The sequence below is a fragment of the Mastigoproctus giganteus genome, chromosome 9 (genome assembly GCF_048544385.1).
Source record: "Mastigoproctus giganteus isolate SK-2022 chromosome 9, ASM4854438v1, whole genome shotgun sequence".
Classification (NCBI taxonomy): Eukaryota; Metazoa; Arthropoda; class Arachnida; order Uropygi; family Thelyphonidae; genus Mastigoproctus; species Mastigoproctus giganteus.
In genome coordinates, this window is record NC_143583.1 from 188,490,583 (window position 1) to 188,518,501 (window position 27,919).

Sequence of the window (27,919 nt, forward strand, 5' to 3'; positions counted from 1 at the left end):
ATTGCTCTTTGAATGGTGGCTAATTTCTTCTGATTTGTGACAATAGTTGCCCAGTGATACCAGACCCCTGCAGCATATGAGATGGCTGGAATTCCAAGTATGAAGCAATGGGTTGCTTGAGATATGCAAATAATTACAGTCCTGCAGAAATCTGCCACATGGTTAACCAGATAGGGGCTTTAAAAGTGGTTAGCCAAGTTGGCTGGCTGTTGATCCTGGAGAAGTTTGACTGCATTTTTTATTGTGGAACTGTGAAGTCAGACATACAAGACACTGCCACACAAATTGGCCACCATGCTTGATGCATCAAAAACTCCAGTGACACTGGTGCCTTTACCAAAAAGGAACTGGCCCACAGAGTGTGAAGATAATAGGATCCAGAGGATAGTGTTGCATGACCCATTTGCAATTCCAAGTACAGTCCAGAGTCAGCTACAGAGAACCAGTAGCACAGCTATGTTCATGCAAACCACTAGTCGCTGTTTGTATGATGCCAAACTACAGGCAAAAGACAACCAAAACATAAATTGCAATATTGTGATGTAGAGTTTGAGGCACTCAAAGCAAGAAAGGCAATTAGTGCTGTTCACTAACTAGTCTCACTTGTGTTTTTGGTGAACAACCATTTGAAGGAGTTCTAACCAGACGTGAAAGCATGCACAATGAGGCATAATGGTGTGCAGTTATAATGTATTGCAAATGAAAACTTATTCATATTCTAGGTACTGTATATCAATCTGACTAACTGGCAAAATACAGGCACAGAGGTTTCTGTACTTCTATTTTGCTGAAAATCGGAGAAAATTTGGCAACTTATTCATATCTTCCATATGATAGGTCAGTAGCTTGACAATCTCACTGTGCTATTCATCTTTCATTGGTTTCCGTTAATCATTACTGACAACTATATTATTGAATGAAAGCATCACTATTGCACAGCTGTCAAGTTTTTACTTGGAAACTGGCCATTTATAAGCAGGAGGAGAAAGTTTTTACACCCCTGCCCCTGCAAAAAGTAGAAATGCTTTCCAAAAAACAAGAGGAAAATAGGTTTTAGGGAAAAAAACAGTAGGTATAATTTTAAAGTCCACGCTGCACTAGAAATTAAGTTTTGTTGAAAAAAATACACATTTTATATTAAAATAGAGGTATAAGTTGTTTACCAGTACAATATTCTTTTAAAACATTAGCTTAGGTAATATTTTTATGTCTATAGATTTCTTTTGGATATTCTATTAGTCATCATTAATTATGATTGCTTCAAGAAGGGTACTGTTGAAAACTCTGCCCTCTTCAGAAATACTCAAAGTTTTGTTCATAACAATGGCCCTAACTGTTTAGACTTATATGTCTAAACTTATCTGTCCAGGAAGAAATCTGAACTCTTTTGAAAAGAGAATTGTTTTCATACCCTGGCTGAATATTCTCTCACACTTAGCACTGCTATAAGGAATTGTTAAAATGCCAAGCATGACTTGGCATAATGTGTTATATTTCAAGCTTTCTTGTGCACTAGTCAGTTCCCCAACCAAAGGCTGCTGGCTGTACATCAGTTCTTTCTTAATAGCATCTGGTAGGTTTGCACACTGAAACTACAGAACTAATATTTCATCTATTTCTTTATCCTTAATGAAACCAAGACAGAAACTAGTTCACAAAGAATTTCAAATTTCATAATTATGTGTTGCCAGTTCATGAAATTTTTGCTATGTCAGCATTTATATGAACAATTTTTCAGTTGGAACTTTTGCACCATGTAGTGACAGGCAGACATAAAGTATTTCCTCAGTGAGCAAAAGAACAGAATCTTCTCTTGTTTTGAACCTTCCACAACTTGGCAGTATAATTGCCTGTGATTAAGTCAGAATTATTCTTCTAATTTAGTTATAATTTTTTGGAAATCGATTGAATGATAATCGATTTCCAAAATGGAAGATTTGAAAACTGTTGGTAAAATAAATTTTCACCTAACAACATATTTCAACATATTTAGCAATAATAACTTCAGTACATGATGAAATAAACAAGCAAATTGTGCTGTTCAAGCAAGGGGAGGGGGGGGGGAGAGAGAGAGAGAGAGATATTTCTGCACAATTAAAGATATGAGCCTTCAACACGCTTAGAATTAACACTTGCTTGGCCTGTTTAGGATTGCTCTTACCAGAAGTTTGCAATTCCAAAGCTGTTTTTATTGAGTTCTTCAATATATCTTTCAAAAGTTTTATAACATGGACACCATTCATTAGTGATTGATCATTTCTTTCAATTTGGTAACTCTGAATAAATGCTCATATTGCTTTTCTCACATCCTCTTTAAACATACTCGTCGCTCCAAAATCTCTTTTACTTCTATTGTTTCTTTATAGCACTTCTATGAGGCTGTTCAATAATGATCATATTTTCTTCTGCAACATACCTTTATTAATTATCCATAAAAATTGTCTCCATTTCATGAAATGCACTTACTCCAACATTTCTGCCATTCTTCAAAAACATGGTGGAAGCCATTTTTTGAAAATCACCTCTGATGTCTTTACAACTTTTGACAACTGAAAACATTTTCTCAAAGCTCCTTCTTTAACTTTGGAAATACAAAAAAATTGCAGGGTGCTAGGTCAGGGCAGAAGATGAACACATTTAACATTAATGCTAAGTACTTGATAGTATGAGCAATGTGAGGTCTTGCACTGTCGTGATGCAGCATTCACCCACCTGTGTGCAGTTGTGGTCATTTGCAACAAATGTGATCCTGAAAAGTGTGCAGTACAGTTCTGTAGTCATATGATGTGGCATAACATGCTGGTAAACCATTCCTGAAGAAGCCACAACTTTTGCTTTTTTCAGTGTTAGCGATGATGTAGACTTCCAAACAACTTTGTTGCTTTCTATTTGGGTCAAAGTGATGAAGCCATGTCATTCACCGTTATTACCTTGTGTGGAACCTTGCCATCTTCAGTAACCATTCATTCAATTCCTGACAAACCTCCATGAGAACTTGTTATTGCTCAGGTGTGAGTAGTCTTGGAACCCAGTGTGCACAAACACATCATATACAAATGGTCACTGAGATACTGTGCTTGCTTCCTACTGATATTCTTAACATTTTTGCCAGTTACCTTACTGTTATATGACTATCTTCTCTCATGATCAAAAAAGCAGTGGTTGGAGTTCCAGAATCACTGATTTTTGTGATTGAATCATATCCATTTTTTTTTTTTTTTTTTTTTGTCCTCGCCTTTTCTCATTATTATATGGGGTCAGTGTTTTTATTGTTTTGGCATGCAATTTTTACGGCCGGATGCCCTTCCTGACGCCAACCCTCACCCTTTATTCGGGCTGAGGATATGCGGTGGTCATTCCCTGACCTTCCGCATCCTCCGTATTTGGTGGTCCCAGGCTTGAACCCTGGTCTATGCACTACTGCTCCTGCCCACCTGGCTACGGAGGCGCCAGATTGAATCACATCCATTATGAGATGATAAAACATCCATTAGAATTCATGAATTATCTGCTCTATCTCTACAGCAGAATCTATCTCAAAGAGCTGTTTCTGAACCTCTGGAACTAGGAAATCACACTCGCCTTTCCCAAAGAAGGAAAGGATCCAAAAATAATTATATTTTTAGATCTAAATAATTACCGTCCAGTAGCTCTGACCAGCTGCTTGTGCAAGATCCTGGAAAGAATGATCAACGCTTAACTTACATGATATTTAGATGCTAATGATCTCTTTTCCAGGACACATTGTAGCCTTCCGAAGAAACAGGTCAACACTCAATCATTTAATCCAACTGAAAACATCTATTCCTGATGCTTTTCTGAAATGCTATCACCAGGTATCGGTTTTATTTGATATAGAAAAAGCATATGGCATGCGGACTCAGAATTTTAAAAAGATATTTACAACTGGCAAGAATATATCAGAGAACTGTTTGATGACAACAGAAATGAAAAGTTTAACAGATCAGAAAATGTGGAAAGACTGAGTATCATGGAGGAAGAAGCAATCTTAGCCGTTAAATATGCTAAACCCAAAAAGGCAAATGGTCCTGACAAAATTCCCACAGAACTAATAAAGGTGGAGGTGTTTGTTGGTCTGCTCAAAAAGGTTTATGACATTGGAGAATGTGTGAAATCGTTGTTCATACCCAAGCTGAAATTTGCAAATAGTTCTCAATTCAGAAAAATTAGTTTGATGAGCCATGCATTGAAAGTACTTCTAAGGATTATACACAACCAAATTTATAAAAGATGTGAGGAAACACAGTGATTTTCAGTTTCAGAGAGAAAAATTAATTTACTCTATCGCCTATATTGTTCAATGTGTAGTGTATGCAGAATAAATTTTTAAAGAAGCTTCACAGAGATGTACAGAGGGGATAAAGATTAATGGCAATACAATAAATATGATCAGACATGCAGATGATACTATACTGCTGGCCAGCTCTGAGCAGGATTTACAAGCATTAATTGATACTATTAATAGAATAAGTCAACGTCAACAAAACAAAACTTATGGTAATCAATAAGAAAGAAGCACAAACAAAAATTACAATCAATAATGAAGAAATTGAAAGTTAAGTAATAGCTATCTTGGATGTGTGCTGAGCGAGGACTGGGACCATTCTATTGAAATACACTCAAGGATTGAACAAGCATGTGCGGCCTTCCTTAAAATGAAGAAGCTTCTGTACCACAGTGATCTTACACTTCCTTTGAGAATGAAAATATTGAGATGTTTTGTCTTTTCTGTCCTCATTTATAGAGCTGAGGCCTGGACACTGAAAAAGAAGACCCAGAATGAGTTAAATGCTTTTGAGACATGGTGTTACAGATGAATTTTAAGAGTGTTGTGGACTGATAAGATAAAGAATGGTGAGATGGATGAAGAAAAAGACAGAAATAACTAACACCATTAAGGAGAGGAAACTAAAATATTTAGGACATATGATAAGGAATGACAAATATAAGATGTTGCAATTGATAATCCAGGGATGGAAAAAGAAGTCAAGAGAAAACTTCGTTCGCAAACCTCAGAGTGGTATGATCAGAGTAACGAGGGTTTGTTTAGGGCTTCTACCCCACATTTGTCCATTATGAAGATGAATGCCAACCTCTGCAAAGAGACAGCACACTGAAAAAGATTTACAACTTTGGTCTTAGGGAACACATTGCCATTTTGATTATAAACTTCCTCTTAAATCAGTCATCCAAGTATAGGTAGGACTCTGCGATTTTGCTAAAAGGAGAGAATTCCTCAAGGATCAGTCCCAAGTGTGATCTTTTCACAGTCATGCATGAGAGGATTATCAAAAGGCAATTGCAGCATGCCACTGACCATGCCAACTCCTGAGAAATGGCTAAGGTTCAGGTTTCATCCCAAAAGACCATTTGTATCCACTTTTGTCAGAAGCGGAACCTTCACCCTGCACTAGAACTAAAGCTTGGATGATCCCAGTAGCACCTGAAGCAAAATTCCAGGCTTATATTCAATAAAGGTTGATATTTTTATAACACATCCGTCAACTTCGAACGAAGTCCACAAAGGACACCTGTACGTGTTATGGGCTATACCTTTAAAAAGTGGGGTGCAGATTGTTGCGTGTTACTTCAACTCTATTGCACTCATACGTTCTAAATTTATGGATCCCAGGTATATACATCGGCTAGAAACAGCATACTGTGAAGGCTTGACCTAGTCCACCTCATTCCTTTCATATTGCTACCGTAGCATTCTGAACATCTATCCAGAGTCTATATGTCAAAGCAACTGTGGGTGGGTGAGTAGGTAGGCAGGTACCTGGGTGTTGAAAACTCTCAGTTTAATAATAGTATATAACAGAGCTATGATGCTCAATACATTCTATGTTGGTATCAATATCTGTAGAAGAATAAGAGAAATTTACCTTAATATGATACGTAGAACACTTCAATATGATAATCTCCAAAAATTAAAACAAATAAAAGGTTAACGTAAAATGATTACAGTAAAAAATCAATTGAAAAATGTAATTAAAAATTCAAAAAACAATTAATTTAAATTTTGAAAAAGATTGGTTTATATGCTACTTGGATTGGTTTCAATGCTGCTTTGTTCCAGAGGTTGAAAAATATTGTAAAGACAGTGATGATCCTTTCAAGATTTTGCTTCTATTAGATAATGCTCCTGGACATCCTACGCATCTAGATGATTTCAATTTGAATCAGAGAGTCACATATTTCTACTGCCAAACACGACTTCACTCATCCAACCTATGGATCAGGGTGTTATTTCAAATTTAAAAGCATAGTATTTATGCACATTTGCTCAGGCATTGTCTGCAGTAGACGACGAGAACAATTTTATGTTAACAGACTTGTAAATTTTACAATATTTACCACACCATCTTAAACATTAATAAGGTACACTTAAATAGAAAGGGTGCAAGAATGTTTGCTGATGCTATCGAGGCAGTGTTAGGTGGGTCGGAAAACTGCTAGATTGGGGGGATACAAGGACTAATAGATTAACAGTAGCCACTGGCAGAGGTGAAAGTGATTCTTGCACTGCTTCTATTGGAATGAGCCACAGCCTGGAAAATAAGATGCAGGATATTTCAGAGACTGCTGGGAATCATTGGGGTACAAATAAACACATGGGTTGTGTTAGGGTAGCTAAGAAAAAGAACAGGTGCATGTATACTTGCATGTACACCAATGCTAGGAGTTTAGTAAATAAATTTGATGAATTTGAGGTATTGCGCAAAACATCAAAGGCAGATATTGCGGGAATTTCAAAGACGTGGTGTCACACAGATATAAGGAATGCAGAACTGGAATTTGGAGAGTACAATGTCTACAGAAAGGATAGACAGGATAGGAAGGGAGGAGGGATTATGCTATTAGTTAAGAAATACATAAAATCCAAAGAAGTGAAGCCAGTCGACATTGCTGGACAGTGCAGTGTTGAGTCGGTTTGGTGTGACATAAGCACTGGGAGATCAAAATTGAGAGTAGGAGTGTGCTATAGGCCTAATGACTCTGATGAGTATAATAAGAAACTGTACAGGGAAATAGAGTGGGCCAGTAAATCAGAGTCTCTTAGAGTGGGGGGGGGATTTTAATTCTCCAGATATTGACTGGAATTTTGGGGCTGGTCACTCACACACTAGCAAGGCTTTTGTAGATTTATTGGATGATTGTTTTCTACATCAGCATGTTCGGGAGGCAACTAGAGGGAGTAATACTCTTGATTTGATTATCAGTAGTGATTCTTCATGCATTAAGAATCTGCAGGTAAATGAACCACTAGGTGGTAGTGATCACAGTGTGCTGAAGTGGGATTTACTCAAAGTGATAACTACCATTAGGGGTAAAGGGAAGGGTTATTGCTTTCGTAAAGGCGACTACGATGGACTGAGACAGTATTTAAATTCTATAGTGGGACCAACTGATGATGTTACCAACAGCAAATTCAAAATGGGAAGCATTCAAAGAACTTATCTTGGAAGCTACTAGGCTTTACATACCAACTAAGAAATATTGTTCAAGGTTTAGGCCTAAGTGGATGTCAGATGAACTAATGAGACATATGGCAGAGAAGAAAAATGCATGGGATAAATACAAATTAACACGTGACACAGAAGCCTATGGTAGATACAAGTTGATCTGTAACCAAGTTACAAAGGAGGTTAGGTAGCCGAAGGCAGATTATGAGAAATCTTTGGCAAGGGATGCAAAGAAAAACAGCAAAACAGTTCTTTACTTATGTAAACTCTAGAAGGAAGGGGATAAATCAGATTGGTCCACTTGATATCGATGGGTCAACTGTTGATGATCCTGCTCAGGTAGCTAACAAACTAAATGAATATTTTGCATCGACATTCACACATGAGGAGTTATTCGGCGAGGGGAATGCCAGAGGTGTATTCAACTCTGCCAGTAAGCTAGAGAATCTTGTAATAACTGAGAGTAAAGTGGAGGAGAAATTGTTGAAGATAAATACAAGAAAGGCACCTGGGGTGGATGGGATCTATCCAGTTATATTAAAGGAGGCAGCAAAGGAAGTAAGCAAACCCTTAGCCATAATTATGAGAGCTTCCTTGGACTCAGGGGAAGTACCCGTGGACTGGAGATGTACAAATGTGACCCCAATTCACAAAGGGGGATCATCAAAGGGCGACACAAGTAATTATAGACCTGTTAGTTTAACTTCTGTTCCTGGAAAATTAATGGAGGCACTGGTTAAAGAAGCACTGCAGGATCATCTAGACAAGACTTCAGTTATAGCTCAGACACAGCATGGTTTTGTTAAGGGGAAGTCTTGCCTGACCAATTTGATTGGATACTATGATGCAGTCACAAAAGAACTGGATGCAGGGAATAACTTTGATATTATATACTTGGATCTTAGAAAGGCTTTTGATACTGTGGCACATGGAAGACTGCTGCACAAATTGGAGCAGTGTGGCATTGGAGGCAAATTGCTGCTATGGATCAATGGACACTGCTCATCGTGGACTAAAGTTATTAGTTGAGTCCTTCAGGGTTCAGTATTGGGTCCATTATTGTTTTCTGTATTTATTTTACCCCGGGGGCTCACATCTGGTGAGTATGGGCTTGGCAAACCCAGGGTCCTGAGCTGGATATCATCATTCTTCTCTTTCTTGGTGGTTCCTTTCTACTTCTCTCTCTCTCTCTCTCTCTCTCTTTCTCTCTCTCTCTCTCTCTCAGGGTAACTCGGGAATTTTTTTTTTTTTTTTTTTGGCTGGTGCAGCATAAGCCTCAGGCTTCCTTGTACCATATGGCTAATAATAATAATAAAAAATAATAATAATAATAAATGATTGATGATGATATATCAAGCTTAATGTCCAAGTTTGCAGACAATACGAAGGTTGGCAGGGTTGTCAAGGACACTACTGACACTATGCTACTGCAATAGGATCTGGAAAGGTTGAGCAGATGAGCTGAGAGGTGGCAAATGAAGTTTAACATTGACAAATGTAAAGTACTACATATGGGAAATAGCAACCCCAGAGCAACGTATCAACTCTGCGGTACTACACTGACAGTGGTAGAGAATGAAAGGGACTTGGGGGTAGTTGTGCAGGCAGATATGAAGTTCTCTGAGCAGTGCAGACGGGCTGCAAGAGTAGCTCATGGAGTATTGTCAATGATATACAGGAATTTTTCCAGCAGGGATAAGGAGGTGATTATTCCATTGTATAAGGCAATGGCCAGGCCACACCTAGAGTACTGTATACAGGTCTGGAGGCCTCATTTCAAGAAGGATGTAGAGCTGCTGGAACGAGTACAGAAAAGGGCAACAAGATTAGTGAATGGAACAAAGGGGTGCTCTTACGAAGAAAGGCTTAAGTTTTGCAAATTACAGTGTCTGGAGACTAGGCACTAGCGAGGTGATCTGATAGAGGTGTATAAAGCCTTGAATGGTCTGAGCATGCTCAATGCTGATGGGATTCTTCCTCTTGCTCAGAGTAATCACCTGAGAGGGCATAAATTCAAATTGAGGAAGGACAGATGTAGGATAGACGTGAAGAAATTTGCCTTTAGCCAGCGGGTGGTTGGTTGGTGGAACAGACTTCCATCCCTTGTCGTGGAAGTTGATAGCCTAAATAAGTTTAAGGCTCAGCTGGACAGGTATTTCGAACGAACAGAGGGTTGAAGTGGAAGTGGTTATTTTTTATTTATTTATTTTTTTTGGCTGATGCTGCATAAGCTTGCTTTCTTGCATCAAATGCCTCTACTAATGCTAAAATGCTAATGCTAAAGGCCTGGGCAGAAATTACTACAAGTTGTTTAAATGGTGCATGAAAGAAAATATGTCCAAGGCTTCGAAAGATTTAAAAAAGACAAATCACATGAAGAGATTACAGATAAGATTGTAAAGATTGCAGAGCTACTTCAGTTGGAGGTCGATGCCAAAGATGGAGGGGTTCATAGAGGAAGAAGGAATTATCTAACAAAGAACTTATTGACTTGGAGGCAACGAAAGTGAAAGAAGAAAATGCTGACCAAGCTCAAGATGAACCAAATGAGGAGTCGAGACGCTTCATCACCAGAGAGAGATGGCAATGACATTTCTTGAAATTGCATCAGCAATGGTGAGGTTTGAGAAGGTGGATCCTGACAGCGAATGATTCTTAAAAGTTAACAGAGGGGTGAATGATATGCTTGCTTGCTACAAAGAAATTTACGATGAAAAGAAAAAAGCCACTGTCCAGTCATCCATTAATATGTTCTTTTGTAAGGTTGAGCGGCCCACCCCATCTAAATCTCCACAGCAGTGTACCTATCAGCTGAAGACGTCTATTCTGGCAATGATGCTCGAGAGGTAAAACGTACCTGGTAAAAAAAGGAGATGCGTTATGCCTGTCTCTGCTCTTTTTTTTTGTAATTTTGTAAATTTGAATTTTTTTTAAATTGCACACTTTTTTGTAATTATTCCTGTGCATGAGATAAAAAATTGAATAAATACAATAAATAATTCTAATTACATGTTCGTTGAACATTTATTTTTTGATTCAATCAATTCAGCGAGCACAGTTGCTAGTACTGCATAAGCACGGGTGTAATTCCAACTTATGTAAAATCCGGCTTATGTAGTGTTCCGCGGAACGCAACTCTTACGTAAGTCGGGGAGTTCCTGTACTTATAATGCGCTTCAATGCCCGAGGAATATTCCTATTGTATATCAGCAGAGGTTCCAACTTGCAACACCCCTCGCCATCTGTTCTCTTATTTTCACAAAAAACTTGGCACTGCTTCCTCCTTTAGTGTACATACAGTCATGTATTTGTTTCCAAAAAAGCTAATTTAATCAATATTATATGCGAAATAACGAGTTGATTAAGCAAAATTTAAATTCAAATTTTAACATCGAAACTTTCAGCTTCAATACGACAAAAAAGGCCCAGACTGACGGCCTAAATCAGCGTTTCTCAAACTTTTTTGGTCACAGAAAACTTTATCTCAGAACATATTCAGGGAACATTTATGAAACACTAGTTTAGCGGGAGCCAAAGAACTATTTGCTAATATTTTATTACGTACGACTCACTGTGCATCAGGAGCACCTTTATTTCCAACACATGTAAAGCCGAAATTCAAATAACTCGTCATACTTTCGTTTTGGTCTTTTATTAGTTGGTTCCTGTTTTATCACTTCGGATTTTTGGGAACAAAAGGCTGCAATTGTTCACCCTCACTTTGAAGTGCGTTCATTTTCATCGACCACAGTTTCACTACTAGAAATACTTTGCTTCTCGTTTTAAAGCTCCTTTTTTCAACCACAAATCCATGGTCATTTATTTTAATAATATTTCGAAATTCTAATAATTATCAAAAAAAATTATACAAGGTAGTGTTTAGTTATGATATCGGCTCGCTTCCTCCTCTCTCTCAACCAGTGTACTCCAGGCTAAATCGCATACGAACGGCATATCAGATCACTACATTGCTACTTTTTGTAGATGTCATTACCTCTATGCAAAGCCCGCCAAAATAAAGTGTTCCGCAGTCTATTTGATTATTAGTCTATGCCAGTATATTAGTAACCGAAAAAAAATGTTAAATATTATAATGATACAAAAGTTGTGTGCACTACAAATATGCAAAGTTTATTTATTTTATTTATTTATATTTTTTTAATTATTAATTACGATTTTTCGTGGAACACTTGTTCACATCTCACGGAACACAGTGTAAGATATAGATCTTACAAATTTAAATAATATTTGGTTTTGCTAAAAGTAAGGTTAAAGTTTGAAGAACACTAGATTTAGTAATGGACAGTAGTGTGAGAATTAAGAATAGTAGCAAAGGGGTAAACAAGTAATTCAAATAATACGAAAGAGCAAACAGGGACAGCATGACTAGGTAAAAGGGTGCCATTTGAGAACAGGCGTGAAGAGATTGCTTAAGGAAGAACAATAGGATGTGAAACGGGATTATATGAAGCACCTCCTTTGATCTATGACACCATTAGAACCAAAACAGGAAATGAGTGGACGTCCAGTGTTCGCGTCAAAATAAAAACGGCATCAGGCAGACTGATTTTTGTGTGTTGGGATACTTTTAGAGAGAAAGGTGTGAAAATGAGTGTTTTTGAAAGTTGCTGGTGGACATGAAAGGGTCATGAGAACAGGCGTGAAGAGATTGCTTAAGGAAGAACAATAGGATGTGAAACGGGATTATATGAAGCACCTCCTTTGATCTATGACACCATTAGAACCAAAACAGGAAATGAGTGGACGTCCAGTGTTCGCGTCAAAATAAAAACGGCATCAGGCAGACTGATTTTTGTGTGTTGGGATACTTTTAGAGAGAAAGGTGTGAAAATGAGTGTTTTTGAAAGTTGCTGGTGGACATGAAAGGGTCATGCTACCTGTGAGAAAAAAATAAGAAGTTCTAGAAAAGGGTTGGTTTGTGCGCTGGGGAGCCAGCTTGGGAGAATTGTGTTAGCAAATAGGAAGGAACGGAAATTTAAACAGAAAAAGATTGGTTGGAGTCCTTGGGGGAGGCGTGCCAAACGTGTAGGGAAGAGTGAAGTTAGGGGAGAGAAAAATTGAGAGAGGAGCATTCTGTGTGGTGTGGTCAAAGGGGAGGTCATGAGTGCGGGTTGAAGTGGAGGTAGGCGAGTTAGGTGATGTAGGCCCTTGTAAAGAGAGTGAGCCAGGTGTGTACACCTGTGAATATATCGTCTACACAAGAAGGTGCGTCATGTCAAGAGTGCCCCAGAAGAGAAAGCATGCCTGTCAGTCTCGAAGGAAAACCGGAGTGCCCAAGAAACTGAAGTAAGCCTGTCAGCCACGTAGGAAACTTGAACGCAAGGACACTGGAAGTAGCGGCGAAGTCGGAATTTAAGTCTGTTCCTTGTTTCTTTATTGAATCCTGGACTCAAGGACTCGTAACCTAGCTCTGTAAACCATTGAGTCATAGTCCTTGTAAAAGAAAGGAACATTCCTGTTGTTAATGATATGAATAAATGTAAGGGTGGTACAGGAATAGTATAAGGAAGGTAATAATATAAAGAAATTATATTTATAAGGGTAGTACTGTAAGGATAGGTAACCTATGTCATTAAATTAGGCCAAGTCCCAAACAAGGTAACATATCAGAAGAGGTGTAAAGAGAAATAATTTTATTAATAAAACCTCATGTTTAAAGAGGGATGACTAAGGTGTTAAATTATATTAAGGTAGACTGGGTGACTTATAGGGAATGTTATTGAGGTAAGAGGGTTCCAGATGTAATACGCTTCATGTGTTAGAGATGTAGTAGTAGTGGCATGTGATGCAAGAAAGCAAGTGTATGAGCTTATGCAGCATCAGCCAAAAAAAAAAAAAAAAAAAAAATATCACACCATCCCTCCAAATGCCTGTCTGGTTCCTCCTTAAATTTATTCAACCTATCAACTTCCACAACGACAGATAGAAGTTTGTTCCAGCAATTAACCACCCGCTGGCTAAAGGCAAATTTCCGCCATCTATTCTACATCTGTCCTTTCTTAATTTGAATTTATGCCCCCTTAGGTTCGTAATCTGAACAAGTGAAAGGATCCCATCAGAATTCAGCATGCTGAACCCATTCAAGGCCTTATACACCTCAATCAGATCACCGTGCAGGTGCCTAGTCTCCAGCCACTGCAATTTGCAGAACTTAAGCCTCTCTTGATAAGAGGATCCCTTCATTCCCCTCACCAATCTTGTTGCCCTTCTCTGTACACGCTCAAGTAAATCTACATCCTTCCTAAAATGAGGCCTCCAGACCTGTACGCAGTACTCAAGGCGTGGCCTGACCATTGCCTTATACAGAGGGATAATCACCTCCTTTTCCCTGCTAGCAAAATTCCTATATATCATTGACAAAACCCCATGACCTGCCCTGGCAGCCTGTCTGCATTGCTCAGAAAACTTCATATCTGCCTGCACAATTACTCCCAGGTCTTTTTCATTTTCTACCACCTTAAGTGTAGTACAGTACCACACAGTTCATACGTTTCTCTGGGGTTACTTCTACCAATATGCAGTACTTTGCATTTGTCAAGGTTAAACTTCAGTTGCCACTTCTTAGCCCATCTGCCCAAATTATCTAGATCCTGTTGCAGTAGCACACTGCCATTACTGTCATTAACAACCCTGCCAACCTTTGTATCATCTGCAATAACTTCGACATTAAGCCTGATATACCTTCATCAATATCATTGATAAATATACAAAACAACAGTGGACCTGACACCGAACCCTGTGGGACTCCACTAATAACATTAGTCCAAGAAGAGCAGCACCCATTGATTACCACCCTCTGTCTTCTCGCACTTAACCATCCTTTTATCCATTGTAGCAACTTACCCTTAATACCCTTCTGCTCCAATTTGTACAATAGTCTTCCATGCGCAACTGTGTCAAAAGCTTTCCTGAAATCCAAATATATGATATCAAAATTATTTTTTGCATCCAGTTCCTTTGTAACCACATCATAATATCCTATCAAATTTGTCAGACAAGACTTTCCCTTAACAAACCCATGCTGTGTCTGAATTATTGCTGCAGTCCTTTCTAGATGATCCTGCAATGCATCTTTAACCAGCGACTCCATTATTTTACCCGGAACAGAAGTTAAACTAACTGGTCTGTAATTACTCGTGTCACCCTTCGATCCCCCTTTGTGAATTGGGGATACATTTGCACATCTCCAGTCCGTGGGAACCTCCCCTGAGTCCAAGGATGGCTAAGGGTTTGCTTATTTGCTTTGCCGCCTCTCAACTTAGAACAGATTTAATGCCTGCGGTTCCAAACTTATTGGAGAACAATGTAAATATCTTAGTTGAAGACCATTATAACTTTACTGCTCTGCAAACCTTCTCAAGATCAGTTTTCATATTGAGGACTCGGCTAAGAACTTCAGCTTCTTCTGGGAATTGACGTCACAAATGACCAAAAGACAAAAGGTTTAAGTGTAAACAGAAGATTTAAGTTAATTGTTATTGTGTTGACTTATATGGATTGTTATTGTGTTGACTTATATGGATTGTTATTGTGTTGATTTATATTAATTAATGTTGCATTGATTTTGGCCAATTTGACAAGATTTATGTCAATTGTTATTGTAAAGATTTGTTTCTGTGAAACACAAGGTTTGCGAGAATCATTTAGTAGCTATCTGATTGTGCTTGTCGACAGGTTTGAAAGTTCAAGCGAACAGAGTAGACAGTGTTGTTAATTGCCCATTGTATATTATATATTGTTTTCTCGGTTCTCAGTAATTCAGACTCTGAGCATATTTAAAAAATAAAAAAAAGTATTGTCTATATCAGTTTAATAGAATAATTATTGGGTGTAACTGAGGATAATTTGTGGAAGTTCTCCACTAGTAATTCATTTGGGGACACCCACTGGTACTGCACTACATACGGTGGGTGTAAAGTGTAAAGTGTATTGATGTCTAACGGCACCAGGGATTTCTCCCATCTCCGCGTTGCTTTCATTGTAGGTGTACCAGTTCACTGGGAAGGCCAGAGATTTAAAAGTGTGTGGATTTTGTATATGTGTAATGTTGTGTATCGTTGTTCATCTGGCCGTTTAGCCGCTGGACCCCTACTGAGGCCCAACGTTGTCCACACTTGGCCTCGTGGAGGCAGACCAGGTACACAGAATGAAATTTTACTCTGGCAGGCCCTGCCACCTAGTTTCCTGAGATTTCAGTGGCTAAGGCCAAAAAAAAAAAAAAAACTCGGTAGGGGTGAGCGCTGGAATTAGAAAAGCCAATTGAGGTGTATGCGATTTAATTTGGACGAAGTTAAGTTTTTGCAGTTTGTGTGGGGTTATACGCTGGCGTATTAGGCAGAGTAGGGGGGGGAGACTGGAGGCTGGGGGAAAAGACAGAAGTATGGGGACGATAGAGAAGACGACCCCAGGATTTTCAGTGAGGCAGGCCCAAGCCCCACCAGGAGAAGAATCAGGGTTGGCAGAGGTGGGAGGAGACAAGACTGTCTCCTCCTCCCCACCAGGGGAAAGGGAGTAAAGGTACCAGGCAAGGGAGCCCGGTACTGATCGCCACAGGCATTGACAGTTGTGAGCACGTGCGGGTCCAAGCGATCTGAACCGGATCTTCTTTGGTGTTCTTTTTCAATGTGGGAGTCAGATCCCAGTCGCAGGGTCATACATGAATCAAGTCCTCTGTCAGGTTGTCTCTGGTTCAGACGTAGGTCTTCCTGGTTGTCAGTTCTCTCGTGAACAAGGCTAAATGATGGTCATGTTCGTGGGTTATTTGGTACAGTTTTGTTGTGTATTCCGGTTTTCTCTAGTCCTGGTTTTGGGATTCATCATCAGCTTCTGGGTGCTGTGCATGGTGGTTTGCTATAAGTGCTCGCCTTCTAGCAAAGAGTTTCTGTGCAAAAATGGTAAGGGCTTTGTATTCTTGTTCCGAGTCGAGAAGATGCTGTTCCATGTTCTGTGGGAAGTAGGTGATAGCAGTGGTGAGCCTGCATCGCAGGTCCTCATACTGGTCGCAGTCATACATGAGATGTTGCCATGTCTCCTCGTGGCCACAGAGGCAACGGGGATCCTCAGTGATTCGGAAGCTAGATAGTTTTGCATTAAATGGCCCGTGCCCCGTAAGCAGAAAGGTGACGTGGACTCCTGGTTGAAACCAACTCGGGGGTTTTGGAAAGACTCTGTTAACGCTAGGGAGGAACTTCTTGGTGATTTCACCTTTAGTGGATTCTGTCCACCGATCCTGCCATTCCTGTCGGAGGTGGTCGAGAAGTCTGGTTTTTTCAAGTTTCCTGTTGTTGGCGAGATCCAACGTGAAGTTCAGGATAGTGCATGGTATTTCTTTTGCCATATTATATGTCAGGGCGCATCTGATGATTTCCAAGTCCAGCGGGAGGACTCCGGCCAGAATCTGGAGTGCGTGCGTGCTGACTGTGGAGACAGCTCGTGTGATTGTCAGAATTATTGACCGCTGGATGCTGTCCAAGGTTCTTCTATTTACCACTGTGGTTACCTTTTTGTACCAAACTGGTGAAGCATATGTGATGACCGGGATGAAGGTAGATTTATAGTAGAGGGACAGGGTCCGCTTGTTTAGCCCCCAGTCCCTCCTGGTCACTCTGGCAACCAATGCAGAATATTTCCGTATCTTTTGTTTAATGTACTTTAGATGGGGCTGAAAAGACAGATTTTTGTCAATGATGATTCCGAGATATTTGATTTCTGTAGCAAGTTTAATTGTGGTGCCTTGGATTTTCACTTGCGGTGGTCTGGCAAGGTCGCGGTCGGGATCTTCTTCTTATTAAAGATAAGAAGATCCCGACCGCGACTCACCATCTTCTGCGTGCTACTGGCTGCCAACTACCGCAATTCTACGGATTACCAAAGATCCATAAACCGGGTATTCCTCTCAGACCTATAGTGTCTTGCTGCAGTGCCCCAACGTATGAACTGTCCAAACACATCGCGAGCCTCCTCTCGCCTCTTATAGGTAATACATCTCACACCGTTAAAAACAGCAGTGAATTCATTAACACCATTAAGGACATTTCAATCCCTGATAACTCTGTCATGGCATCATTTGACGTGGTTTCTTTATTCACCTCGATTCCCGTCCAACAGGCCGTGCACTGCGCCAGAAGGCTCCTTGAGAGCGACTTAAGCCTCCAATCCAGGACGTCACTATCCACTGATGACATCTGTACCGCCCTCAACCTATGCCTCTCTAGCAGCATCTTCACCTTTGAAGACTCACTCTACAAACAAGTACATGGCACTGCTATGGGTGCCCCTGTCAGTTCCGTAGTAGCTAACATCGCCATGGAAGATCTGGAGAAGCAGATACACCAGAACCCACCTACAGCTATTACAACGTGGTGTAGATACGTCGACGATATTTTTACCATAATACCACGTGGTTCTGAAACCGTACTACTAGAATACCTCAACTCTCTATCCAATTTCATCAAGTTTACCGTAGAATCAGAGGTGGACGGTTCGCTCCCGTTTCTGGACGTGCTAGTGCATCGCGTAGGCCCACATCTAGAGACCTCAGTATACCGCAAACCCATGTGGTGCGGTCAATTCACCAACTACGGGTCCGGCCACGCTCCAAGCCATCTCAATAGCACTGCCCGCACCCTGTTCTCCAGGGCCTGGCGCCATTCCAGCACCGACACAATTAGACGTAACGAGATCTCCCGTGTGAAGGCGGACCTAACCAGATGCGGTTATCCATCCCATGTACTAAACAGATGCTTGTTACAGGCACAAGAACTTACTTCCAACCCAAGACCTCCGAAGCAAGTCGGCATATCATCCGCCTACATTCCGTACTATCCAGGAGTGTCAGGACGTATCTCGAAGATCCTGAGAAGTTACAACATCAAATGTGTACAATTACCAGGTAGGAACCTACGTTCACTTGTCTCCAGTGTGAAGACCCCTGTCACACCTGTCTTACGCAGCAATGTAGTGTACCGTATCACCTGTAGGGCCTGTAACAGTTGCTACGTAGGTGAGACATCGAGACGTCTCCAGGATCGCCTCACGGAACACGACAGAGCAATCCGGCTTGCCGAAACTGACCAGTCCGCGCTTGCAGAACATTTTTGGGCTACCAACCACGATCTTGACCCCAAGCGCGACTTTGAGATAGTGGACCACGCGCGACACTTTCGCCACCGCCTATGGCTAGAGTCACTAAACATAATGAACAACCCTAAGGCATTAAATCGCCAGAAAGGCATACGTATACATCCAATCCTGGAGACAACCATTTTATTGATGGATGATCACTGGCGCAAGGCAGCACACGTCCGTGCTACAACAATGACGAATGAGTAACGTGCCACACTCTGCTTGTAATGTATTCAAATTTGTCAGTTGACGAAGGGACACGAGTTCCGAAAGCTTCTGAAATATTTTATTTTATTTTATTTTATTTTATACTGGGTATACTTTAAATAAATATCTATTTGTTAAAAAGAATTACTAGCAATAGAAATAGCACCGAAAATATGACCGAATGCATTTTCAAGGAATGGGCTAATAACACTTTTGGTAACCTGCACGGACTGAATCAAATTAAAAACACTGATAATTGTAACAAAATTTTGGAATTCCTGAAAGATATAAACAAGCGAAACTATTCGGCAAGAGAGGAACCAACAAGACCTCCATTGAGTGAAATACAAATCACCAAAGAGAGCGTAATGAAAGCAATCAACGATCTGCCCAATAAGGCCACTGTTGGACCAGACAAATTTCCAATGTTCATCCTTAAAATAAGTAGCCCATTTATAATAGATCTATTACTGCACATCTATCAGGAAATCATCAGGTCAGGAGCTTTCCCGCAAGCTTGGAAAAATTACATTGTAACCCCAATACCAAAGATTAAACACCCAAAAGCGGCTAAGGATTACAGACCAATTGCTGTTAATTGCACCCTACAGAATGTTTTCGAAAAAGCAATGCTTCCCACCATCAATCAACACTGCTTTAGCAATAGACCACCACATTGCACTCAGTCATTTCGGGGAGATCAACAATAACAAACTTAGTGGAAACCCTTTTTCGCGTGCAGAGAGCACTAAATGAGAAAAAGCAAATTGATATTATTTTTTTGGATATCTCCGCAGCCTACGACAACGTCTCAACTCCAGCGCTCATTGCGATTTTAAGGAATTATTTTAATGTAAGAGGAAACTTGTTAGCTATAATAACCAGCCTGCTAGAACACAGAAAACTTACTGTTAAGCACCAAAAGCTACAATCATACTTTACCATCTCGCGAGGAGTGCCACAAGGGGGAGTTCTTTCGGCTACCCTTTTCGCGGCCGCCCTGGAGCTGTTTCTTGCACAGTACCATGACTTTATAACATATGCTGACGATGTAAAATTCTTCATCACTTCCAAAGACCATGAATCAGCAGAAAGTATTTGCCAGATGGCAAATAGCACAATCCGAGAATTTGAGAGCTACCTGGATTGCATTGGGCTCCGTATTAATGCACAGAAGTCTGCCCAAATGACCATAACTTACAAGCAGAATAAAAATGACATCTCGATCTCTGTGAACGGGTCTAGCGTTGAAAAAGTGCACTCTCACCTGGACCTAGGTCTTAAGTGGGATGACAGACTCACCTTTGCTCAACACTTCGCCCATATGAAGACAAAAATATTCGCCGCTTTATGGGCTACTAGACAGGAACTGGTAGGAATTAGTGATCATCATCTAGCGACCAAGTACATTGTAATGTGTGTCCTGCCAATTGCAATGTATGCCTCGCAAATCTGGTCATCAGCTCCAGATTCACATTATAAGTCCGTCCTTGGGATTGAGTACTGGTTCTTGCGATGGCTTAACAGAGTTGCTGGCCACCCTTTTACTATCTCAAGGGCCATTCTCTACTCAAACCTTAACATCGTACCCTGGATGCAGCGGACAATTAACAGGAACATACACACTCTCGCACAAATGCTCACAGGCAGAGTAGATGCTCCAGTCCTGGATAATATTCTAGTCAAACCGCGTGCCACTGCTAGACGTTGCGGGGAAGTAAATAATCCACTCCGTCCAGTCCTGAACAATCTTAGTAGCCTGCAAAGATTCTTCCCATCAAATACAGCGAAAATATTTAACTCACTACACATAGATGCTGAAAAACTGTGTGAAGATGCAACATACCGGAAAGAGATCTTCCAGGATTCGTACAGATTTACCGAAATATGAATCGGCTGCAAAGTACCAAAGAATTGAGAGTAAAAGAGAAACTTTCTATTTTAAGAACAATAATAATTGTTGACCGGAAAAATACACCTTCTGTAACAGTTATGTAAATAGGTAAGTTATATGTGGAATTATTAATGAATTGTAAATATATGAGCTGTATAATGTTTGTACACAATCATAAATGTGTAAATACTGTATGTATTAAACATAAAATGTGTACAAAATATTTTGGGACGAGACTACGTGTACAGTATATGTAACCAATTGCACGTAGTATCTCGTACCCTGATATGTACTTAGCACCCTCCTGGCAATTTGCCGTCCCGGGGTGGTTCCTTATGGAAATAAACAGATAATAATAATAATAATAATAATAATCTATTAAATGACGAGGTTACATATATTGCATTCACTCAATTTTAACCCCAGGCTGTCTTCACCACAAGACATGTCAAACTCACCGCTGCTAGGACAATCCAGTATACTTTCTACTCCCTACTAACTCCTTCGAGGGTAGGATAAATATAAATATGTGCTATGGAAACTATACTACAAACCCTTTATGGGTAGGATGCATGCTGGTACCCACTTCAGGGTGCAAAATCAGCACACAGAGTGCTTGACCAATGGCGTTCGCATAGGGGCGTCTGCTCCTGGGACTTTTAATCCCCTTCCCTACCCCCCCCCCGCTTCGCTTAAATCCATGGTGGACTGTCTTCACTATTAGTAGTCCACCTTTCTTTCACCCTACAATCTGGCCTGCTCCTCTCTTATTCCCTGTGAATGCTCTTCAAAAAAAAAAAAAAAAAAAGAAAAAAAAAAATTTTTTTTTGCCTCTGCCAGGAAGGAAGCTCAGGCGACCCTGGCACAACCCAAAAAAAAAAAAAAATTTCTCTGTTGTTTCTCTGGCTTCTTGCCCTGAGAACCAAAAGAGAGATCTAAATCTTGATTTAAACGAAATGATCTCCACTCATCATCTAGAAGATCTATTTTGTCTTCAGAAACAAGGTGAGGGAACTGCATTGCTAAATGGAAAATTGAGGATGGCGATTTGTTACGATCATGTATCACTGCTAGGTCAAGAACATTGAGACTGGTGATAATTCCATCGTCATTTAGAGGAAATTTTTTCTGATTTCCATACAAAGTTCAACAAGAAATTTTAAACAATCATTTTTAAACCTGCTTTCACTGTCACCAAGTGGTGTTGAATTTAATAAGGCCATACAACGGCTTCCCAAATATATTTTATTCAGAGGCTTATGATTTATTGCATTGCTTGGATCAATTTCAACCAGCTTGCACGAATAATGACTTCTTTTATGAAAAAACTAAGAATATTTTTATACTCAATTGAAACCATTGAATGAAGTAAGTGCAACCTGAAATGCTCAGATTGAAATTCTATATTCAGGCAGTTTATTTTCTCCAGTACATATCCTAAAAACAACATATGCTAAGTTCCTTTGGTGATCATAGTATTGTAAATATTCCCTCCACCGATATATTTACAATACTATGTATTGTAAATATATCTAAACCTTGGTTTTCCAATAAATGTGCTAAGGCTGTCCAAGAGAAGAATATTGCATATCGTAATTGGCTTGTTTCTAATTCTTCAGTTTCATTTTCTGCCTACACCAAAGCTCGCAACAATTGTAAAGCAGTTATTAATCAGTCCAAACTAGAGTTTGAACAGGCTGAGTAGAAAACTTGCTTCTTGCCCTAATGGTAGCCGAGCATTCTGGTCTCTTGCCAAAGCTATTGGCCGCAACTTTTGCCCATCTCTGCTCCCACCTCTGTCCAAACCAGATGGTTCTGTTGTCACTTCAGCCAAGGATAAAGCTGACCTGCTAGCATCCCATTTTTCTTCCAGCTCATGTATTAATGATCTTGGTAAAACACCTCCCACCATTCCCAACACGCTCCATTCAATGCCTCCTGTGGTCCTCCGTCAAAAGGATATCAAAAGGATTTTGATGAATCTTTATGCTAAGAAAGCTCCAGGTCCTGATGGTATTTCTCCACTTGTTCTCAAAACCTGTGCTCCTGAACTTACCCTATTCTTTGCCGCCTTTTTTCACTTTCTTATTCCAAAGGTGTTTTTCCTTCTGCTTGGAAATTTGCTCATATCCAGCCAGTTCCTAAAAAGGGTGACAAATCCCTCCCATCCAATTATCGTCCCATTGCATTTACTTCTACTCTTTCTAAAGTAATGGAGAAATCAATTAACCGCCAACTCTTAAACTACCTAGAAACCTTCCGTCTGATCAACGATCGCCAGTACGGATTCCGTCAGTGTCGATCCACTGGTGATATTCTGGCTTATGTTACCCATTTATGGACTAATTCAATGGAAAGGTTCGGTGAAACACAAGTAGTTGCTCTTGACAGCTCAAAAGCTTTTGATCGTGTTTGGCATAAAGGTCTTCTAAACAAGCTTCCATCTTATGGTTTGCCAACTGTTTTTAGTAATTGGTTATCCAGTTTTCTCTCTGATCGCTCACTGAGGGTGATGGTAGATGGCTCTCTGTCTTCTAACTTCTCCACTAATGCCGGTGTCCCCCAAGGTTCAGTTCTTTCCCCCACTCTTTTCCTCTTGTATATCAATGACCTTCTTCCATTGACTGGAAATCCTATCCATAGTTTTGCCGATGATAGCACATTGCATTCAACTTTCCATTTTGAGAAACCTTGTCCTGCTCAATCAGCTTCAACTTCTCGAAAATCTGCTACCAATTCCTTAAATGCCGATCTTCAGGTAATTCTCCAGTGGGGCAAAGACAACTTAGTTGATTTCAACCCTTCTAAAACTCAGTCTTGTCTTATATCTCGCAAAAAGGATTCTTCTGCTCCTATGCTTATCTTTAGTGACACTCCGATTTCTAGGCAAAATGATATATCTCTTTTGGGGATTACCCTGACTTCTAATCTCTCTTGGCACAAGCACATTACAAATATTGCTTCCTCTGCATCTAAAAAACTTGGTTTTCTCTTTCGCTCTCGGCGTTACTTTTCTTCCAAACAGCTGCTCACTCTGTATAAATCGCAAATCCGCCCTGCCATGGAATATTGTTCCCACATCTGGGGTGGTGCCCCCAAAACCTCTCTCAGGCTTCTTGATTCCATTCAGAAGAGGGCAGTTAGGTTAATTAATGACTCATCTCTAACAGAGTCTCTCCGCTTTCTGTCTCATAGACGTACTGTTTCTGCTGCATGCCTCTTCTACAGATACTTCCATGGGCATTGTTCTTCTGAATTGGCTTCTATAATTCCCGCTCTCTCTTTCAAAACAGTCCGAACACGTGCTGCCACCAGCCAACATCCATTTACTGTCCAACTTCAAACCCACAGAACCAACTTTTCATTTTCCTCATTTATTCATTCAACTGCCGTGTTCTGGAACAACCTTCTTTCATATGTCTTTCTTGAAAATTACAGCCTACAGAAGTTCAAGTCTGATGTCAACAAATATCTTCTTTCGTCTTCTTAACCTCCAACCCAAGCACGGTACTAAGTACTATAGGTTCTAATACCTCTCGTGTTTGGGGTTCACATAAAAAAAAAAAAAAAAAAAACCATCGATTTTGTCAATTTTTGATTGAGACTGAAAATAAAGAACTAACGCATCCCCCTGCTCAATAATAATTTTTATTACATTGCCACGGGATAACCAACGTGTTTGTGCTAATTTGGGGCTTTTATGCTTAGCAGTATCTACAACATCTTGAATCATTTTGAACTCGTTTAAATCTTTTACTACTACGGGAAAAATAACAAGAGATATCTTTTATAAATATTTCTAGATATGATGGTAGTACCTTGACTGAATGACTAGCACATAATGCAAAAGAATGGCAAACACATCCCATTATAAATACTGATGGTACATCCTTTTTTAGCAATGACTGGAACCCACTCTTAGTACCCATCATAGTGGCACAATTATCACTTCCAAAGCCAACGAGATTATTTATTTGAATGTTTTTTTTCTATGAAAAGATCTTTTACAGCTTGATAAAGCCCTTCTGAAGTACCATTTTCGACACAAACAGTGTCAAGTAACACATCTACAACATCAAGTTTTTGAATATCAAAATATCTAACAACAACAGCTAGAACTTGCGATAAAGATAAATCTGTACTTTCATCTATTATCATTGAAAACTTGTTGTTTCTGCATATGTTAGAAATTTATATTTTTTCATGATAGGCTATGCCATCTTGTATAAGATAAGAGACTTTAGTCGCCTTCGTCTGAACTTGTTTTGCAATATTGCAATCATGAAATGCTTTCTTACATGCTTCTATAAGGTGATCACATTGCGCAAATGAAAAAAATGTTTGCTCAGAAATGAGTGCAGCAATTATTAACTCTGCCTTTGCTATTAGTAGTAGTGGCATGTGATGCAAGAAAGCAAGTGTATGAGCTTATGCAGCATCAGCCAAAAAAAAAAAAAAAACACACCATTCCCTCCAAATGCCTGTCCAGTTCCTCCTTAAATTTATTCAACCTATCAACTTCCACAACGACAGATGGAAGTTTGTTCCAGCAATTAACCACCCGCTGGCTAAAGGCAAATTTCCGCACATCTATTCTGCATCTGTCTTTTCTTAATTTGAATTTATGCCTCCTTAGGTTCGTAATCTGAAGAAGTGGAAGGATCCCATCAAAATTCAGCGTGCTCAACCCATTCAAGGCCTTATACACCTCAATCAGATCACCGCGCAGGTGCCTAGTCTCCAGCCACTGCAATTTGCAGAACTTAAGCCTCTCTTGGTAAGAGGATCCCTTCATTCCCCTCACCAATCTTGTTGCCCTTCTCTGTACACGCTCAAGTAAATCTATATCCTTCCTAAAATTAGAATAATTCTTCATTCTCCGTAGGTTTACTTTTTGTGAAGAACGTGTCTAACGTTGAACTTGTCTTAGCAATATTTGCACTTTTTTTTATGTTTAACTGTATTTTTATGCGCTAGTAACATCGATTTATTGGCATTCTTTTATTTCATTTCACAACAAATACAGTAAGACGCACCTTTTTCATTACTGTCTTCTTTCAACTAATCCTTTAATTCTGGATCTTCTAACCATTCATTTCTAAAATTTTGAGTATACCACCGTTTACTCATCATTCTCTGTGGGGAACAAGTTTCAGACATTGTGGGCAATTTGTGGATATGGCTAGTTAGCAGTTATCTTATTTAAAAATGTTCTATAAAATAAAAAATAAAGCACTAATCCATTAACATAAAATAGAAATAGTCACTACAATTTAAATGTATTATATCACTGTATGTAGTACACGTATAAATGTAAAAATCACACCAAATAATGCAATAATACCACGAACGATCACGAAAGACTGTGCAGTAAAGACCGCCTTCCACCTGCTCAACAGGCTGCGCATACATGTTAGTAACACGAACGAAAACCATAGTGTACAACCCTGCGAAAACTTTGAAATTCTTTTACATTTGTAGTATTTTGTACAAGCACTTGAGATATTACAAATTATGATCAGTATTATTAGAATATACAATTAAGAAATTGTAAACTGTTACTAAATGTATTAAATTTTATTGTATTTACAAGAAATAAAAATAAATTTTGACTTAAAATTAAAAATTACCGAAAAAACCCAGATAATGAGATATTTTTGTGAAAAAAACCTATCAACTCAGATGACAATCAAAAAACCCAGATCTGGGTGGAAAAACCCAGGCATGGGAGCCCTGGTCCGAACGTATTCGCCCAAAACACTGATTCTAGGTATTGCGGGTTTTGTAGTGAAGATCTAAGACAAGGTGTTGCACTGCACCGGATTCATTCGGTTATATTACATTGAGTTCCATTGTCTACAATTTTCATAATGTAATTATGACATCGTATTCAATTACATATTGAATAACATTATATTTCACATACATTCATTCACACTATTAACATTTCAGCACAATTTTCACACTATTTGAAGAACAATTTTTAAATTGCTTCATCTATGATATTTTCGTTTAACATTCAAATAATCTTATTATGTTTCTTTCACCCCTCTTTTCATATTTGTTCACTTATGTGTATTTGCTTAACAATTGTTACTTTAGGTGTATTCATCCTAGTATGATAGTTGGCTGTTCAGGGCGCCTGTAATGCGTTTACTTATAGCTTTGCTGTGTGCATTTTCGTTGCGATTTTTGTCAATCCACGAACACAAGTTACTCCCATCTGAAAACTGCCTGGAGCGCACCTAAAGAAGTTTCACTTCAAAATAAAAATAGCACAGAAACGTAAAGTAAGCTCAAATAACAGGGAAACAAAAAATGTACAAAAGGATAGATAAAAGGTGGGGAACCTGCAGCCTTTTGTCTATTTCTCTCAAATGCGAAATTCACCTTTTATTTAATGACATAACACCAAACTCAAAATATTTTTAGGTAAATTTTATCTATTCTCTTTTTTATATATCGTTATTCTCCTTGTATACTGTGCTTCAGTTTACAGTTTAAGTTTAAGGAAATACAATATAAAAGAATACACAGCTGTTCTAGACTCCCTGATTGAAGAATATAATGAAAAGTTTGCTGATTTTGAAAAATATGATCTCACATTGAAACTAGCTTTTCAACCACACCTAATTAATGTTTCCAAAGCACCTGGCGACTTACAGATGGAATTAATTGAACTCTCAGAAGATAATATTCTTACGTCTCTATTTGAAGCGATGAAGTATCCTCTTCAAATATGGAAAAATGCTGTTGAATACCCACGTCTACGTCAACATGCTCGTAAAATGCTATCTTGTTTTAGCACAACCTACTATTGTGAATCAACATTTTCATATATGACACAAATTAAAACAAGCTTGAGATCTCAGATGATGGATATTCACTTGGAGGACCAATTAAAACTACGATCAACTATTTTGGAACCAAATATCAGACTACCATCTAGCATTAAGCAGTCGCAAAAAAGTCATTAAATGGGTTGTTGTCTAAGTTCGTCCATTTTTAGTTTTGTTATCATCATTGCTAAACAAATAAATGTCTTCGCTAATTTTTTGTTTAAAATTCCTCATACAATAACAGGCTGTAATTAAAATTTAAACATGCCTACAAAAATATAATTTTTTTGTATATACAGTATTACATTCTCAGCATGCGGCCTAATAGCATCTTGGTTAAATAAAAT

At 39.2% G+C, this 27,919-nt stretch overlaps 1 protein-coding gene across 1 annotated transcript; it reads left to right on the top strand.

Moving 5' to 3' along the window:
- The first annotated feature begins 294 nt into the window (after positions 1-294).
- LOC150080958 (general transcription factor II-I repeat domain-containing protein 2B-like) lies at positions 295-27,710 on the top strand. Its single transcript, XM_090380866.1, has 2 exons — positions 295-481; positions 27,226-27,710. The coding sequence occupies exons 1-2, from the start codon at positions 295-297 to the stop codon at positions 27,708-27,710; spliced, it is 672 nt and encodes a 223-aa protein (XP_090236992.1).
- The last annotated feature ends 209 nt before the right edge of the window (positions 27,711-27,919 follow it).

Excerpts from the sequence above, each read along its gene's own strand:
- LOC150080958 (XM_090380866.1), top strand. The coding sequence starts at position 295 with ATGCTTGATGCATCAAAAACTCCAGTGACACTGGTGCCTTTACCAAAA. Across the intron at positions 482-27,225 it reads CATGCAAACCACTAGTCGCT|TTTACAGTTTAAGTTTAAGG; the intron begins GTTTGTATGATG and ends ACTGTGCTTCAG.